This window comes from Aulonocara sp. 'chitande type north' Nkhata Bay, linkage group LG22 (assembly GCF_057382095.1).
Source record: "Aulonocara sp. 'chitande type north' Nkhata Bay isolate Kocher_YH1m ecotype deep benthic linkage group LG22, A_spYH_male_GT1.1, whole genome shotgun sequence".
NCBI classification, from domain to species: Eukaryota; Metazoa; Chordata; class Actinopteri; order Cichliformes; family Cichlidae; genus Aulonocara; species Aulonocara sp. 'chitande type north' Nkhata Bay.
Window position 1 is genome coordinate 18709386 of NC_141364.1, and position 19001 is coordinate 18728386.

A 19001-nucleotide genomic window follows, 5' to 3' on the forward strand; every position below is an offset into this window, starting at 1 on the left:
AAGCTGTTGTGCTTTGATCTGTTAGATATCTCTGAAAGTTTTAGCAATTAAAGCAGCGATGTAGGTGAGATTGTGACTCACTGGCAGATCAAAAGGGATCTGCCCCTCCCAGTTTGTCCTCATCAAGTCTCAGTGGTATAGATGTATTAGACAACAGCTTGTGAATTAAAAACTGTGCTATGTCCCACCACTCTCTTCCCAACAAGAGCAGATCAAGCTGAAGAAAACCTGGTTGTTTCAAAAGTCATTACATTAAGACTGAAATGAGTGCACTCCTGAATACTGCACAGTTACAGTTGAAAAACAAAGTTTCGATCACACAGTCTTGAAAAACAAGTGTATCCCATGTAAAATGTTTTCTGTGTGAATCAAAGTAAACGTTTAAACATGTTTGAAAGAACAGATTCAGTCTTCTTTTGAATTAAAGAAGAATAAGGAAGAAAATAGCTTAATAGACTGGTGAAGAGGGCCAGATGTGTCCAGGCCAGCCCCGTAGACTCTATAAAGGAGGTAGGTGAGAGGAGGATGTTAGCCAAGCTCATACCCATTATAGGTAACACCTCTCACCCCTGCATGAGACTGGAGGCCCTGAGCAGCTCCTTCAGCAATAAGCTGTTACGGCCACTGTGTAGGATGGCGCTAAAATATACATGTATGTCTGTGTATACCACTCTCACTGTTTATTTTTCCTTTTTTATTTTTCTATTATTTCCTTAATTCACTTTTTCCTTCCTGCTGCTGTAGTAAGTGAAGGGTTTGTAAAGTTTACATCTAGAGTATAAGTTGGTCTTATACCTCAAATTGCTTCCATTTTAGCAGTAATAATGTTTTACTGTGTTTTGCTGTTCATCTGCCATCAGTCTCCAACATCAGCTTCCTGAAATTTTTGTTCATTCTCCCTTATAAAACTTCAGTTTCAAAGGCTTTGTTGGTTTTCTTGCTATTAAACACAACTGCAGATGAAGAAAAACACGTGATTACAGCATGCCATCATTTTTTTAACAAAAGTAAACCAGAATACAGAAGCAATAACGTACTGTAAGCAATCATTTCTTGTTTGGCTGGGTTTGTAGTTACTCTGATAATTGCATGCTCTGATTACACAGGACCTTTTTTTCCATGTGACTGTATCTGGTAATAGTCCTGGAACTGAAAAAGAAGTGAGCATGTAGGGTATTTAAAATGTAGAACGAGTTCAAAATAGAATTATGACATGCTATGTACACACGCACATGCATGCACACGGGCGCAAACACACACATGCACACAATCATGCATGTTCACACGCAGCCTGCTCACAGACACCCTGAGGTCCCTTCAAAGTATGGGAACCAACAACTTGACAGCAGTAAGATAAATCTTAGGTGAAGACACCCTGTAGGTGCACATACCTTGTCACTGCCATTAGTATCACTGTCAGACCAGCATTACATAGAAATTTAAAGCAAGTCAAGACAACTGTGGCTCCAGACACCTGATTCTCATCACAGATTGTAAGAAATAGAAGAAAAAAACAAATAATTTAACTGTAATTTTGTGATCACCACATACGACATGTGCTGAAAGAGCATGTGTACTTTACAGAGGGCTGTGATGCAGTGTGTCCTTCAGTGATTTGACATTTTTTAAGAAAAACATAAAAAAAGTAAAAATGTATGCTGAAATATGTGAGGCTTAGGATATTTACTGGCCTGTTTTGATTCAAGACAGGGTCCTGTGAAGCCAGAGGTGTTGTCCATCCAGTGGTCGGGTCGTCGCTCTAATCGGAGGCTTCAGAGAAACAACAGCCTCTCCCCCAACAACCCTCTCTTTAGCCTCGTCAGTTCAGGTGGGGTTTTTTTTTTTATGTTTTTTATGTTTAAATAACTCTCCATCACCATGTTGTGTTGCGTTATGTTTGACTGTGATTCATTCCTTGGGTTATCCTGCGTTGTTTCTGCCAGAAGCAAAAAAAAGCTGCTGGACCAGAGTCACACCGAGGGAGAGCAGAGCACAGGAGGGGAAGGAAGGTCATGTAGGTGTGAAAGAAACAGTGCAGTGAGACACACAGAGGGAGCTTGAGGTGGAGGAAGGCTGTGACCACATGTGTTTCTATGTTTAGTTTCAAAGCCACTTATCTGGTGCACAGGTGGAGGTTTGAGGTTGCACATATTTGGAGGTCAGTGGCAAGTCTCAATGCAGTACCTGCAGAGCGCACTGTAATTGGCTGTCCTGTTGTTGGCTCTGCAGCTAAAGCATACTAACATTAGCACCCCTGCTAATATCAGTTTAGCAGGGGTGCAGGGTCAAATTAGGGGTCAGCTATTGACTTTGATTACATCTACAAAGCTTTTTTTATGTTTACGTAGTCACTGTCAATTATAGTGAGAAAAAATGGCTTCTTAATGGCTGCTTATTTCTATAATCTGAGTTACTTCTTTTGTTCTATAATCTATTACTAACCAACTCCAGATACTACTACACAGTATGTGCTGTTTACCACAAGCTCTGACATTGTACAGGACTGTAGTTACTATACAATCAATCAACCTGCTTTAGTTTTCAGCTTGTTTAGCTGTTCCTGGAGTTGTTTTGCCATCACCTGCAATTTCTTCATTTTTTTAGTTTGCATCTAGATTTTACTTAACTGTCATAAAACCTGATTCAAATTAAATAAATATGAAATCTAGGTATGATTTTTATAATATTTCTGCTTAGAATCCTGATAAATATTCATTTATCTACGACAGTTACATGTTTCCAGTGGTTTTTATTTTCATTGTTATACGTTTTTAACCGTCGACCTGGATTATAGCGCCAGATGTGGTTGCTAGGAGATCTGCAAAAAAACGACAGAGCATCTAGGAACTTCGATTACAGTGGTCAAAGCTTTTCTCATTGATTGGCCTGGTTTCTTGTCGCATGACATGAAAGGGATCCTTAAAATGCCTCCTGGCACACCGCCACCCCTTACAACAGTGACTGTTGAGGCAGTCAATGGAAAGTGTTTAAAATACAGTCGATGTATGCAGCACCTTTCATCCCCACCTTTCTGACTGAAATCCATCCTTCTCTCTGCTTCTCTCTCCCCTCCAGGTGTTTATGATGAAGACAGCCAGTGGATAATCCAGGTCAACAGACTGCAGAAACTTATCGACCGCCTAGAACAAAAGGTTACTTGACCTTTCGCTCAGCCTTTCCAGTCTCCTCTCCTTCCTACCTTCTTCTTGTGGGTCTCTTTCTGACATTTCCTGTTTCGCATCTTTCTCCTGTCTCTGTTTCAACCATCTGAGCTTTGCATCATTTTCTGAAACTAACCTGAGATTATGGCAAGTGGATTTAAAACTGTGTCAACATATTCACTCGTCCAACAACACCCACCCACATGCAGACACATGCACATATGTACGTATAGAGGCAGCACCAGCTGCACACAAACCATCATGGCTGCTCTCTGCATGAAATGTGGTGTAAAAAGTAGATAAAATAAATTGACATGCAAACCCAGAAAAGCTGTGATCTGTTTACATTACAAGTGTAAGACTGTGAACAACTCCAAGCATGAATATGAATAATATAAATATCTGAAATTTAAACCCCAGTTGACTCTAAATGCTCATTTTTTTCAAAGCATTATTATGATTACAGTTTTTTACAGACGCTAGGACACATTTCTCAATACTTAGGTCACGTTTGCAAAACTCCTAACACAGTGAGCACAACAGAAGTCTATGTGGGCTAAACTGAGGATCAGTTATCATTGTTTTGGCACAAAATGCATTCAATGACTACATCTCTCAAATTTCATGAATTATCTTCTCACTCAGACACAACACCTGCCAAAAATCTTTGTACGTACAGGACATTTTGCATGTGCTTACATACTGTTTTCAAAACTGTTAAACTTATGGCCAAAACAATAACACAATGCAAAACTTGAAAAGACAGCAAAATTCAACAACAATATTTTATTGAAACATGTTTTAAATCTAAAAATGCAGTTTAACCAGCCACAGCTTATTCTCATTGTAGATGAACATCTACACAGGTGTTACTCCTTCAATTTTTCAACTCCTTCAATTCTGGCATGCCAGAAGATTCTTTCCTAGGTGTATTGCCCTAGATGATGTCATGGTCCGCGGCCCGGCGTCCGGGGTGCTGCTGGGATGTCCACGCCCACGAGCGTGGCTGCTAACCCCACACCTGCATCCCATCCCAGGCGATCATCAGGTGGACTATTTAATCCTGCCCTACCTGCTGCTCCACGCCAGTCCGTAGTCGCCTCTCAGCGATCACAACTCGGCGTGTTTTTGTTTACGAGCCACCTGCCTGTCCACCTGTCCGCCTGAGATTTGGTTCACCATCAGCTTCGCCGTCTCGACCCCTTTTGGAGCTCCACCCCCCTCTGGTTCACTCGGCCCGGCTATCACCCCTCTCACAGCCCCGCTCTCGGCGTTCCCTGCGCGGTCCCTCGGTTTCTTCTGGTTCCATACGTTGTTTTTCAGGCTACCCTCACGGGACACCTTTAGTTGCAATAAATATTACTTTCTTTATTCGCTCCTACCCTAGTGTGTGTGTTCTGCTACTGGGTCCTGCCTGCGCTCGGAACTTCGGTTCATGACAGTACAGACTGGCCAGTATGGACCCAGCAGATCCACTCCGCTCCGCTATTAATAAACAGGGCGCTATTCTCGGTCGCCACGATCAGCAGCTCCAGTCTCTCCAAGACCGTTGTCAAGAGCTCAGTGACACTCAGAATAAATTACAAACTAGGCCGTCCGACCCCGTGCACCGCGGCGTGTCACCTCCGCCGCTGGAACCCTTCCACGGGGAGCTGGACCTGTGTGGGGGGTTCCTTTTCCAGTGCTCCTTGTTTTTCAGTCGCACGCCCCACGGATGCTGCTAAGATCTCCCACTTCGTGGGATTGTTACGGGGGCGTGCTCTAGCATGGGCTGAAGCCTACTTAAATTCTCACCCCATTCGTGATTGCGATTACGATGAATTCCTGGAGGAGTTCCAGGCTACGTTTTCCCCTCCGGTATCGGAGGACGATACCGCGCAGAAGTTGCTGGGGCTCCGTCAGGGGCGGCGCAGTATTGCGGAGTACCTAGTTGAATTCCGTACTCGAGCGGTCGCCGTGGGTTGGCCCGATTCGGCTCTTCGTGGGGTTTTTTTACGGTCATTAAATGACCAGATCAAGGACCAACTAGCTTTTCACGAGGAGACCAGATCCTTTGATGAATTGGCCTCCCTCTCCCGTAGGATTGACAGGCGCTTGCGGGAGAGGGATGCCGAGCGGCGGTCTAAGCCTATGGGCTCCGTATTGCGCCCCGGGATTCGCGTTTCTCCGCCCCCGCCCCCAGCTGCGTGTGCGCGCTCTCCGTCGCCGCCCCCGCCCGAACCCATGCAGATCGGACGCTCTCGGCTTTCTCCGGAGGAGAGGGAGCGCCGATTTCGGGCTGGAGAATGTCTGTACTGTGGGAGGCCCGGTCACCGCATCGCTGTTTGCCCGGTCCGCCCAAACGACCTGGCCCACCGGTGAGTCCGGGGATACGGGTGGGCAGCACTCTAAGCACTACTAGACCCCGATTGTTACTGTCCGTTACTATCGTGACTTCTAATCAGACTTTTACATGCCCCGCGTTAGTGGACTCCGGGGCGGAACAGAACCTTATGGATGAGAAGCTGGCTAAGAGGCTAGCTGTGTCTCTTACTCCACTCGAACCGCCCATCCCTGCGTCTACATTAAACAACCAAGTGTTTGCATACATAACTCACCAAACCGCGCCTGTACGGTTAATCACATCAGGTAACCACCAAGAGCAGCTGTCCTTTTTCACTTTTCCTGCTCCTGACACCCCGCTTATCCTAGGCTACCCCTGGTTACAGAGACATAACCCACACATAGATTGGGCCGGAAAAAGTATCGCGAGCTGGAGTGTGTTTTGTCTGGCGAACTGCCTGAGGTCAGCCGTTCCCTCCGCCTCAACGGAACGGAGGCCCGCCCCGCCACCCGCGCCGGACCTCTCTTCCGTGCCCCCCGACTATCACGATCTCCAGCAGGTGTTCAGTAAAGATGAGGCGCTCTCACTCCCGCCTCACCGTCCATATGACTGTGCTATCGATCTGCTCCCGGGTGCATCGCTGCCCTCTAGCAGATTATACAACCTGTCTCGCCCCGAAAGAGAAACCATGGAGAATTACATCCAGGAGTCGCTAACTGCAGGACGTATTAGGCCGTCATCCTCTCCCGTGGCTGCGGGTTTTTTCTTCGTGGGAAAGAAAGACGGGACGCTCCGCCCGTGCATCGATTACAGGGGGCTGAATGACGTCACCGTCAAAAACAAATATCCCCTCCCACTCATTAGTTCTATTTTTAACTCACTCCAGGGAGCTACGGTCTTCACCAAACTAGATCTGCGGAACGCCTACCACCTGGTACGGATACGTGAAGGCGACGAGTGGAAGACCGCCTTCAATACCCCACTAGGGCATTTTGAATATCTGGTGATGCCGTTCGGGTTAACGAACGCCCCGGCGGTTTTTCAAGCCCTAGTCAACGACGTGTTACGGGATTTCCTGAACGTGTTTGTTTTTGTTTACCTGGATGATATTTTGATTTTCTCCAAGACGCTCGAGGACCATCGCATCCATGTGAGGAGCGTGCTACAACGGCTGCTCGAAAATAGACTGTACGTAAAAGCGGAAAAGTGTGAGTTCCACGCCTCATCCATTTCCTTCTTGGGCTACATCCTCGCTGGTGGGCAGGTGAAGACCGACCCGGTGAAGATCAAAGCAATATTGGAATGGCCGGTTCCGGAGACACGAAAGAAGCTTCAGAGCTTCTTGGGGTTTGCGAATTTTTATCGCCGTTTCATTCGAAACTACAGCCAGGGGGCCGCGCCTCTCACCCAACTCACCTCACCCAAGGTGTCTTTCACATGGTCCCCTGAGGCCCACGCAGCCTTCGCTAAATTGAAGCGATTATTCACGTCCACACCCATTCTGACCCATCCTGACTCTTCTAAACAGTTTGTTGTTGAGGTCGACACGTCTGATGCGGGAGTCGGGGCGGTTCTTTCCCAGCGGTCTGGGCCCCTGAACAAACTCCGGCCGTGCGCCTTTTTCTCACGCCGACTCACCCCCGCGGAGAGGAATTACGACATCGGCGACAGGGAACTCCTAGCGGTAAAACTCGCATTGGAGGAATGGCGTCACTGGCTGGAGGGGACCGAACAGCCCTTCGTTATATGGACGGATCATAAAAATCTACTGTACCTTAGAACCGCCAAGAGGTTAAATCCCCGTCAAGCTCGCTGGTCCCTATTCTTCGCCCGCTTCAACTTCACACTCTCCTATCGTCCCGGGTCACGAAACATCAAACCCGATGCGCTCTCCCGTCTGTATTCCCCCGACAGCGAGGCGCCCCCCCCCCCCCCCCCCCCCCGCCACCATCCTGCCTGCCTCCTGCGTGGTGGGTGCTCTCACCTGGGAGATTGAGGAGACCATTCGCCAAGCGCTCCCGGGGGACCCTGACCCAGGGACTGGACCGCCAGGACGGCGCTTCGTTCCCGCCGCCGCCCGGGGAGCAGTCATCCACTGGATCCACACAGCACGATTCGCGTGCCACCCGGGCGTGAGCAGAACGGCGCGCCTCCTCAGCAGACACTTCTGGTGGAAATCGCTACTACGGGACGTGAGGGACTACGTGTCTGCCTGTGCCGTCTGCGCTCGTAAAAAATCATCCACGAAACATCCCATGGGCCAGCTCCACCCACTCACTACTCCCCACCGGCCCTGGTCTCACATCTCGCTCGACTTTGTTACCGGTCTCCCCACCTCTTCTGGAAAATGTGTCATCTTCACCGTTGTGGATCGGTTTTCTAAGGCCGCCCACTTCGTCCCGCTAGCCAAGCTGCCCTCGGCTGCTGAGACTGCCCAAGCGTTAGTCACGGAAGTCTTCAGGCTCCACGGAATTCCCCTGGACATTGTCTCCGATCGCGGTCCCCAGTTCACCTCACAAGTGTGGAGGACCTTCTGCTCCGTTCTCGGCGCCAAGGTCAGTTTGAGTTCCGGTTTCCACCCGCAATCCAATGGGCAAACTGAACGCCTTAATCAGGAGCTGGAGACTATGCTGAGGTGCGTAGCCAGTCAAAACCCCTCCTCCTGGGTTACTTACCTGCCCTGGGTGGAGTACGCCCACAATACTCACACCTCGTCCTCCACCGGCTTGTCTCCTTTCGAAGCGTCCCTCGGGTATCAGCCTCCGCTCTTCCCGGAAGAGGACCTGTCCCTCTCCGTCCCGTCGGCCCCTCATCACCTCCGGCGCTGCCAACGTGTGTGGTGCTGCGCTCGCCGCGCCCTCCTGCGCGCAAAGGAACGACAGGCGCACTACGCCGATCGTAGCCGCGCCCCAGCCCCTGACTACCAGCCGGGACAGAAGGTTTGGTTGGCTGCTGGGAACATCCCGCTCCGGGGCACGTCCCGCAAACTGGCTCCCCGTTTCATCGGGCCGTACGAAGTGGACCGAGTCATCAACCCGGTGGCGGTCAGGCTCCAGCTTCCGGCCTCTCGGCGTGTGCATCCCACGTTCCATGTATCTCAACTTAAGCCGGTCCGCCTCAGCCCCCTGTGCCCTCCTTCCGAGCCCCCTCCTCCCGCCCGGCTCGTCGGCGGCCATCCGGCCTATGCGGTCCGGCGGATCCTGGATGCGCGCCGGCGCCGGCGCGGCTGGCAATATCTTGTGGATTGGGAGGGGTACGGCCCCGAGGACCGCCTCTGGGTCCCGCGCTCCTTCATTCTGGACCCTCGTCTCATCTCTGCTTTCCGTGCTTCTCTCCGCAGGCGGGGTCCCGGCCGGTCGCCTGGGGGCGACCCTTGAGGGGGGGGTACTGTCATGGTCCGCGGCCCGGCGTCCGGGATGCTGCTGGGATGTCCACGCCCACGAGCGTGGCTGCTAACCCCACACCTGCATCCCATCCCAGGCGATCATCAGGTGGACTATTTAATCCTGCCCTACCTGCTGCTCCACGCCAGTCCGTAGTCGCCTCTCAGCGATCACAACTCGGCGTGTTTTTGTTTACGAGCCACCTGCCTGTCCACCTGTCCGCCTGAGATTTGGTTCACCATCAGCTTCGCCGTCTCGACCCCTTTTGGAGCTCCACCCCCCTCTGGTTCACTCGGCCCGGCTATCACCCCTCTCACAGCCCCGCTCTCGGCGTTCCCTGCGCGGTCCCTCGGTTTCTTCTGGTTCCATACGTTGTTTTTCAGGCTACCCTCACGGGACACCTTTAGTTGCAATAAATATTACTTTCTTTATTCGCTCCTACCCTAGTGTGTGTGTTCTGCTACTGGGTCCTGCCTGCGCTCGGAACTTCGGTTCATGACAGATGACATAAGATGTGATGTGGATGAGAACCTGTGGCCAAATGGAGAAGACCGAGTAGATTAGCATTACTATTGTATGTGTATCAGTGGATGGTGTGTATACAAATTCTTGTATTTTGGGATTACTTAGTGCAAAAAAATAAAAAAATACATAAACAAATATTAACGAATTCTGCATGATGTCTGATTCATTCCAGTAACATATATTGAAATTATAAACAGAGATGTGTCCTTGTTTTACACAAGAAAACACTGTGTAATGCTACATGTTGTTAGTGTTTTTTAGGTCATTGTTTTGTGGGTGACAAAGTGTGTTTGTCGGCTGTCAACCTTTGCTAGTGTTCTGGAAGAATGAGGTTATTTGAGACCTGAATGAAGTGTTTTGGTAGTTGTAGTGCATTTTGAATGTGAAATGAACTGCTTTGCCAAGCTGACGGTCAGTTAGGAGGATTGTGTGAAGAGTTTTGCAAAAGTGACCTAAGTATTGAGAAATGTGTCCTAGCGTCTGTAAAAAACTGTAATGCTTTTAGGAATCTAATAGAATATCCTTATTTCATTATTTAATGTCTCTCTTTGTATTTTTAATCATCCTTTTATACATTTTGAATTATTTTATGAAGATTTCAATTTTTTATTTTCATTTTTGGTTTATATATTTTAATTTTTAAAAATGTATCGATACAGTAATGTTGTTTTAATTGAATGCATTTATTAATTTATTTATTATGTAGTTATACTCATACATGGTAACCACAAGGACTCAGAAGATAAATCTTAGAGCTCATGAGATCATTACCAAAAAAAGAGCTCTACTAAAACAAAACAAAAACAAAAAAAACAACTGGTTTGTCTGGATATTTCTTTCTTTGTTCTGTTCTGCAACTTGTTTGTGTTGCCAACAGCTGGAAAAATCAGTCACTGCAGGTTTTATGGTGACTTGATTTTCTCTTTTTCAGCTGCTGGAGTATCTTTGAGTGGCTTAGTATAATTCAGAGTTTATATATAATATAATTCATTATTCATATTTCTCATCTTCTGTCTGCACCAACCCATTTTATCTTCTCCTTCTCAAGACAGCTTTCTTGTGATTGGGTTGGCTTCTATGCTCACACTAGACATGTAATTATATGGCCTTAGATGGTCATAGAAAGATATTTGCCTTCATAGACTCGTACAGAAACAAGGAGCAGAGAAGGCTTCCTGGAACTGAGCATTTAGAGCTGTTTGCAGTTTATGGCTCATGGTAGTAACAGCTCATATATGTGACAATAAATCTGTAAAAGCATACCAATGGGCCGTGTAATACTTGTAAATAAAGACTGTGAATGACGGGTTATACACTGAGATAAATGAAAATGAGTCACTGGTAAAGGACTCATCACTTCCTTTTGTTCCACAGGAGATCCGTCTGGAGCCCGTTGAAGAAGAGGTCTTGGAGAGCAAATCGGTTTGTTTTTCCTTACTTATCTACTGTTCACCTGTTTTTCCACAGTGACCACTTCACTGCTCTCACATGGAGGCCAGTCAGTGTTGTCATAGCAACAGCAGAGTTTAAAGTTGCTCTGTCTGTCTTTATCTTCCATCTGTTTGTTTAGGGCTCAATATTCAGTTAGAGTAGGGAGCAGACATTAAGGTGCGAGGACGTGTGAGCTAGGGAGTCGACAGTGCCTCTGTGTTCTTGTACTGTTTCTGCAAAAACCCATAGCTTAGAATACTGGCCATGTGAATAATACAGGACCAGCAGTAGGAAAAAATATGAATGATAGGTTTGTAGCATAAACCTATTCGCTGGAACGTTAAGACAATATAATTACACTGCAAGCAAGACACAAGTAGGCAAACTTCTTCATGGTACTCGTGCACGGGAGAGAACCGGACAGGCACCGTTCCTTCGCTTGACCCCAGTAGCTCTCGTCCGTTCTCCCGTATCACTGTCCTTTTATTGAGGTTACATGAATATGCATAAGTTCATTAACATATGACGTCTACATACACAAAGAGTACCTTGCCTGTGTGTGTGTGTGTGTGTGTGTGTGTGTGTGTGTGTGTGTGTGTGTGTGTGTGTGTGTGTGTGTGTGTGTGGGGACTGCTGATCAAAGGGTCAAACATCCTTGGTCAGGAAGAGGGTAGCCTCCCCCTCACCCTAGATGGTTCATCCTAGATAACACGGTGAGGAAGTCCTGCAGTTCATCTAAACAAAGAGCACTTAGACTAGAACAGACGCAACTACGTTAATCCTACCATAAAATAATAAGACACGGTATGACCTCTCATGCTCCCAAAGTGCTGTCTAATACACACAAAGTTTGCAGACTATCAAGGATCAAAACCTCTACCAATCTACAACTAATTACAAAACTCTAAGCATATATAAGTAAATATTTCTAAGCATAAATGACAATCAACAATACAAATCTAACATTTCCCCCCTTTTTGACCTTTATGCCTGAAAAGTTCCCAGGTATGAATACCTCATGTCTGACAGTTTCAATGCAAACATTTTTATACTCAGCATATGTCAAATCACCCTAAATTACTGAAAAGGTACACAGTTCAACAAATGTATTAGCAGTTATCCCATTCATTGAGCTCATCTCATGGCAAACTGCATCTTACGAGCAAACAAAGAAATTGTTAATTTAATAGTGAAAATAAAAAAGTAACATTTTCAAAAACATCTCAGCTTGGTAATGCTTCCTCCAGGTGTGCACATCACATGTCTCTCTGCAGAGTGGTTTGAGTTCTGCAGGGCGTCATGAATGTCTCTTCCAGTTGTTTCCATCGTTGTCCATAGGACCAGAGTCCAAATGTATGTAGAATAAACATTCAAACATACCAGTTGGTTTTGTTGTTTGTCAACATGGTTCTCAGCTATTTCCAAAGCTGCAGACCTCTCAGCACTCTAGTTTTATGGCCTCCCATTACCTCACTTCAGGCCTTCGTCCTGTGAGGGGGATATTTATGACTCCTTCATTGTCCTTCATTGTCCATACTCTGCAGAAAACACCTCTGTGGAAAGGGTGCAGGGTTGTCTTACTGCTATTATGATCCCAGCAGCCTTCAGAGTGTCATCGTATGCACAGTACAGTGGCACAGCGTTAGGTGATGTTCATAGGAAACTGCTGTTATCACCACCATAGCTTCTGGTTCCTGTGCTTTTCACAGAATCATGATGTCATCCTCGAACTCCTTCTACGCTGTCGATGGAGCTTGGCACGCTCCTCATCCCCTGAGTGTTTATGTTCCAACGCTGCTGAAGGTTTAAGGCAGAGCACGTCGTACACCTTAGTCGTCTTCCTCAGCGTCAATATTGAATCTTTCATTGTATTTAAAATCTTGCTGTGGGAAGTCTCCTCTTGATTTCCTGGAAGCTTAGTAGCACAGCTCTCTGTGTGATGTCTGCTGTGCTGAAGATGATCTCTGATCCTCCTGAAGCCTCTCTCCCATCTTGTGGACGATCCTCTCCTCTATTTTGCAGGCAGTTTCATGGTCCTTGCTGTGGCTCCAAGGTCTGATTTCATGATGGGCCCCAATCAGCTTGATCTTTGACCTCAACCACTGCCTGGTCCTGTCAGCTATGCGCTTCTCACTGGGCCTCTGAAGATTTCTCAGGAGATTACTGCTGCACCTGTATTTCCTTGCTAGGAAGACAAACTATTTGGAGAGTATGTCAACAATCATCAAACCACATTCTTTAGTTCAGTGAACTTCACTTATAGGCCATCAAAGCCTCATCTGAACATGGGTGCACCACTTGCATAGGTTTAATATTTGTAAATAAAACGGCTAATCACACAAATCACTGCAACAATAATAAAAAACATTGTTTAATGTTAATCCTTGGACCCCTCCTCTTGACGCATGGACACACCCATGCGTCAACTCACCAAACCTGGATTCCAGTCTTAAAGAAAAAGATTAGCTAGATCATATCCCAGGCAACATCAGGGCATCCCCTCCCCTGGAGCAGCACCACCCTGGACCTATAATCCTGCAATGAAAATGTTAGTGTGCTTTGCATATTAAGTTTGCTTAACACCTGGCTCTCCCAGGAGCCTGCATACACACCATCATGGCCTGGAAAACAAAATCTGGAAGTAAAATCAAACTCCATACCTGTAAACAATTGTATCATAAGGACAAGAAGCATTCAACATCAGCAAGACAAGTGTCATGTGCAGGTTTTCTCAAATCAGTAAACTACAATTATTTTCATAAGTCGCCTCAGACATGGATCATCCCATGTACTCAGGCAACATTAATGTAATCGGTGACTGCTCTTAAGCAAAGTCACTCCACTTATATATTACTATGGGCTCAAAAGTGGCCAGCTAATGAGCCCATATCAAACTATCCCAGAAACACTGTATCTCTTATTTGTTTTACTCATGTCACTTGTCCGTTTCAGCTGAATCTTCCACAGCATTCTCAAAGAAACTAACATTAGCAATACACATTGACTGTAGTCAGACAGAGGTCAGACACAGGTCAACAGGTTCCAGAGGTGCCATAAAAACACCATAAAGTCAACCCTAGCTGTGGAAAGAAGTAACACCAGTTCTCAACACAGGAAATTTCACACAGGTTATTCACATTATCAAAGTAACCTTCACATTTTCCCATCAACACAATGCAACAGCATCACCACTCATAACCTGTAAACACAGTTTTCCTCACACATAAACCCAGAAATCCTGTAGTAGGAAAAAACATCAACCAGTTGTCCTGGTATAAATCGCATCATCAATTCACATGAAGAACTGGCATGCTGTAAGAAAAGAAAATGCAAATATTAGCGCTTGCGCAGGCGTATGCATACTTTGTCACAGTTATCTCTGTGAGCAACTCAAGCCTATGAATAACACACCTGATAAATGCACAGACACAGAAAATGGCATTTAAAAGGTTAAATCATCATGCAACCTCGAGTGTTGCTGTCATCTTTCTGCTCCTGTAAAAGGAAACACATGGGTTCATCTGCACCTTTGTCAGGTGGGGGTTAGCTTCACACAATCATGTTCAGTCAGTCAGTCAGTTATTTTAAAATTCTTACTCATTCACTCAGTGGTTCCTTCTTTTGCTAATTGTGGAAATTATCATCGCATTCGTTTCCACGCTCAGCAAAACGACGTTATTTCAAAAAGAAAAATAATTTAGACTGGATTTCCTCGTTGAATCCTTTTTGGGGGGGACTCTCATTTCCTAATTGTCCCAAATAAGTGGCTTTCTCCTGAACCCATTTTAAATGTGGAGAAACTCACTTGCAACAATTTTCTTGACGACGTGTAACGCTTTTAATTCCCGACTTGCAGATCTGCTCAAAGAAAAGAAATTCACAAGCAAAAATCAGTGCTTGTTCAAAAATGAAAAATAAAAAATAACAGAGATTATCAAACCAAACTCTCAGTGCACTGTGAAAGTATCAAAATAAAAAGGCCTTGTTAAGTCATGACACAAACTCCTCATCATCTTCACAACAGGAGAAGAATCATCAGCTAGATTCACTCCAAACCAACCATCAACTGCACAACACACAACATAACCCTAATGTCATATTAGCTATGAGTCTAATCACCCGGTCTGTGCTCTTCACTCATTTAAGCCACAGATCTATTTTATTCAATTTTTCCTTTTTCCCTTCATCATAAAACATGTGACATGCTGTCATGCACTTCACAAAAGACGTTTGTTCTGATGTATTCAGAGTTGTGTATCTAAATACAGGATTCACTCGCACATCAAAACAGGAAACTCAGTGTTTTAGAGTCTCCACTCAACACACAACAACTCCAACACATCTCATTCACTCATACTAGAATTCAGTCACCTTTCATTAATCTAAAACCAATCAACTAATTTGCATATCAGCTATTAACCCACTAAGTTGACAGGACGACAGAAAAGCATGTTCAAAATAGTATCACAAAAGACAATTTCCCTCATACAGTAAATTACATGTGCTGCCTCAATCAAGCAGGAAGCTTCTCCCAATTTACCATTTTAACAACTAAATTTATTGTCTGATCACTGGTTGGTCAAACCAGGATCTTTTTTCCCACAAAAGTTAAACTGTTGTCCTGCAACCTGGAGAGTCAATTTTTTGCATTGGATAAATTCAGTATTTAATAACAAGTGTCTGCTAAATTGACACTATTTTAACACTGATGAAAGATAACAAGCTAATTTTCATTGCATGGGTTTGTGTTATTAGGCAGGTCTAATGCATGTCTGTGGAGCTGCATCTCCAGCAGAGCATGTTCTTAAAGCTGCCTTTCCTACACACTTCTCTGCTATTATTTAATCATTTCTTAACTAATGTGCTATGAGTCTTCATGAGTCATTTTGTGTTTGGAATTGTTAGTAGGGTTAATGCATGTTCTGCTTGTGTGTGTGTGATTCTGTATATGTTTCTATTTTCGCAATGTTTCAGACTCCGTCTCAATTTTCCAACTTAAGCAGTCAGTTTTCTTTTCCCCAGGTTTGCTAACCCAAATTTTGATTTCCCACATTAAATAATTCCTATGTGTTCTCACCTAGTCTTCTCACTCTGTTGTCCTCTCACTCTTTTGTCCTCTCCCACTTCAACAGTCCCGGCAGTTCTCCTTCAGCTTTGTCCTGTCTAGTAGCTGAAGTGCTGCTGCTGCCTTCTTGGGCGACTTCTTAGCAGCTGCTGCCGGTTTCTTGGCTTTGGCCGCGGCGGGCTTCTTGGCTTTGCTCTCAGTAGCCTTGTTCATCTTGAAGGATCCGGAGGTCCTGGTGCCCTTGGTCTGCACCAGAGTGCCCTTCGCCACCAGGCTCTTGATGGCGGTCTTGACACGGGCCTTGTTCTTGTCCACATCGTAGCCTCCGGCAGCCAGAGCCTTCTTGAGAGCGGCCACAGACAGGCCGTTGCGCTCCTTGGAAGCGGCCACGGCTTTCACAATCAGCTCGCCCACGCTGAGGCCGACCTTCTTGGGCTTGGAAGTCATCGTCTTCTTCTTCTTGGCCTGAACCTCGGCGCAGGGCGCAGGGCGTGTTTATGATGGAGCCTTTCCCACCACAGCGCTGGCACGTTGAACGCATCATGAAGGGTCCATTTCTTTCATGTCGCTAGCCAGCATGCTAGCTGCATGTGGCTTGCCCGAGTCACTCAGTCCTTTTTGAGCATTTCAACATGCTGCCACCGCCATCTTGCTCGCCCCTCCGTGGAATTCATCCAATCAGACAGGAAGATGGGTTTGCTTTCTTCTGCTGCTGCTGTTTGTCCACATTGCTGCTGCTTTGCTGGGACTTTTTGTGCTCAGGACTTGCTGCTGTCTCTTTATCATGTTATTGCTTTGGAGCTGCATTCCTTATCTTCAGGGAGGAGTGAGCTCGCTTGTGAGGTTGAGAAACACATGGCACTGTAAATAAGTCAGCCAGAAACTTGGCCTGCATGTTTCCAATGATGTTAAACTATAACTTTCTTCCGACCGCTGCATGTGGAAAATTGATTCAGGTCTGCTTTTCACCTGAAAGTGACAAACTAAGACATTTCATTATTATCATCACTGCTTAATCAACACACATCTCTCTCTCTCTCTCTCTGTCTGTGTTTGTGTGAACAATCCTTTCTTAAAAGCAGAAAATGACATTGTAGTTGTTTTTCGGCTGATCAACACAAAACCTTTTTCCTATGATTATTTCTCTTCGTCTACAATGTAGTAATTTGTCTCTTTTTCACTCTTTTTTTTTTTTTCTTCACAATAGCTGGTGGTCTGCAAAATCACCGCTCTCACTCACAATCAGAGGCAATCACTTTTGCACAGTGCACAAAAACACTGTGATGTCAGACACATTCACACTCACTTTTTCATCTGCATAAATAAACCATATGGCTGGAGATATGTGCCATGGTGATCCATAAGCATGATCACCAGTTTATTTAATTATTTTTAATCCAACAAAACAAATAAACAAAAACATGATGCTGATGCTACACACACACACGAGTCAAGGTGCAGAAAAACTGCTCATGGAAACGCTGCACACTCTCTGTTTCCCTCTCTTTGAGTAGTTCTCAGACAGCTCTTGATCTGATAATGTGTAGCTTGCTCATCAGCTCAAAAAACAAAAACAAAACTGCAACGCGACATCACACAGTAGTTGCATGCTCTGCCCACAGTGGCAAAGTCTTACACTTACATATTCAACACAGCTTCTCCATCATGTATTTTTAGATGTTTCATACAGGGTTGAGCATATTAGTTGTTTTCACAGATGTGCTCTATATCTCAACAATGGCTCATAATAAGACGACCGTCTTCCACACAGGTCAAGTGCCTCTATGCACTTCATGAGTTTAAATATTTACCTATATCACTTCTCCTCACATGTCATTGTACTGAATTTAAGCAACCACAAGCTTAATGTAGATTACTTTTAACAACTATCCACCTCAATTACGTCTATGGTCTGGCACACAGGCTGTTGTCGATCAGGGCAAGCTAAAGAATAAACATTTTGTGTCAGCTGCCAGGAGCAAAGTCCAGCACAAACGTCTGTCTCCCTCCAACTCACTCTTGGTTGCGTAGAAACCCATGATAACAACAACAGTCAGTGTCACAGACCACGTGTTCTGCTCCGCACACACCCACACAACAACAACAACGACGACAACAAAAACAACACAAAATAGGCCTATCGTCCAGCACAGTCTGGACCCCGCGGAACCTCTCAACGCCCCACAAAGTGGCGGAGAACTCACCTCTCGCCACACAAAGTAGCGAGGAACCTCTTGCTCCACAAAGTAGCAAGGAACCCGGGTATCGCTCCACAAAGTAGCGAACTTCTCAACGCCTCACACAGTGGCGGAGACTGCACAACCACACGGTTATAGAGTCGGGCTCTTCTCAACGCCTCACACAGTGGCGGAGACTGCACAACCACACGGTTATAGAGTCGGGCTCTTCTCAACGCCTCACACAGTGGCGGAGACTGCACAACGACACGGTTATAGAGTCGGCCTCTTTAAACTTACTTGGCATTGCTTAGAGTGTAATATCAGCCCGAATCCCGCCGACCGTCATTCATCGAGGAGAAAAGACAGACCGCGAATCCACAGGAACTTCCTGGCTGACGTCAGTCTTTCAGCGTGCCTCTCCTCCCCTCGGTGAATGCGATTCCAGGGCTCCGGCATCGAAGGACCAATTAATGATAGGTTTGTAGCATAAACCTATTCGCTGGAACGTTAAGACAATATAATTACACTGCAAGCAAGACACAAGTAGGCAAACTTCTTCATGGTACTCGTGCACGGGAGAGAACCGGACAGGCACCGTTCCTTCGCTTGACCCCAGTAGCTCTCGTCCGTTCTCCCGTATCACTGTCCTTTTATTGAGGTTACATGAATATGCATAAGTTCATTAACATATGACGTCTACATACACAAAGAGTACCGTGTGTGTGTGTGTGTGTGTGTGTGTGTGTGTGTGTGTGTGTGTGTGTGTGTGTGTGGGGACTGCTGATCAAAGGGTCAAACATCCTTGGTCAGGAAGAGGGTAGCCTCCCCCTCACCCTAGATGGTTCATCCTAGATAACACGGTGAGGAAGTCCTGCAGTTCATCTAAACAAAGAGCACTTAGACTAGAACAGACGCAACTACGTTAATCCTACC

The 19001-nt window shown here is 45.9% G+C and overlaps 1 protein-coding gene and 1 pseudogene across 2 annotated transcripts in view; one reads left to right on the forward strand and one right to left on the reverse strand.

Moving 5' to 3' along the window:
* The window catches only part of necab1 (N-terminal EF-hand calcium binding protein 1), a 53468-nt gene that overhangs the window by 25437 nt on the left and 9030 nt on the right, over nt 1-19001 (forward strand). For both annotated transcript variants that reach the window (XM_086279390.1, XM_086279391.1), the window contains exons 7-9: nt 1707-1828; nt 3076-3152; nt 10767-10814. In XM_086279390.1, coding sequence (XP_086135516.1) covers nt 1707-1828; nt 3076-3152; nt 10767-10814 — 247 coding nt within the window. The remainder of the gene's footprint in view (nt 1-1706; nt 1829-3075; nt 3153-10766; nt 10815-19001) is intronic.
* On the reverse strand, nt 14922-17745 carry LOC147304009 (histone H1 pseudogene; annotated as a pseudogene).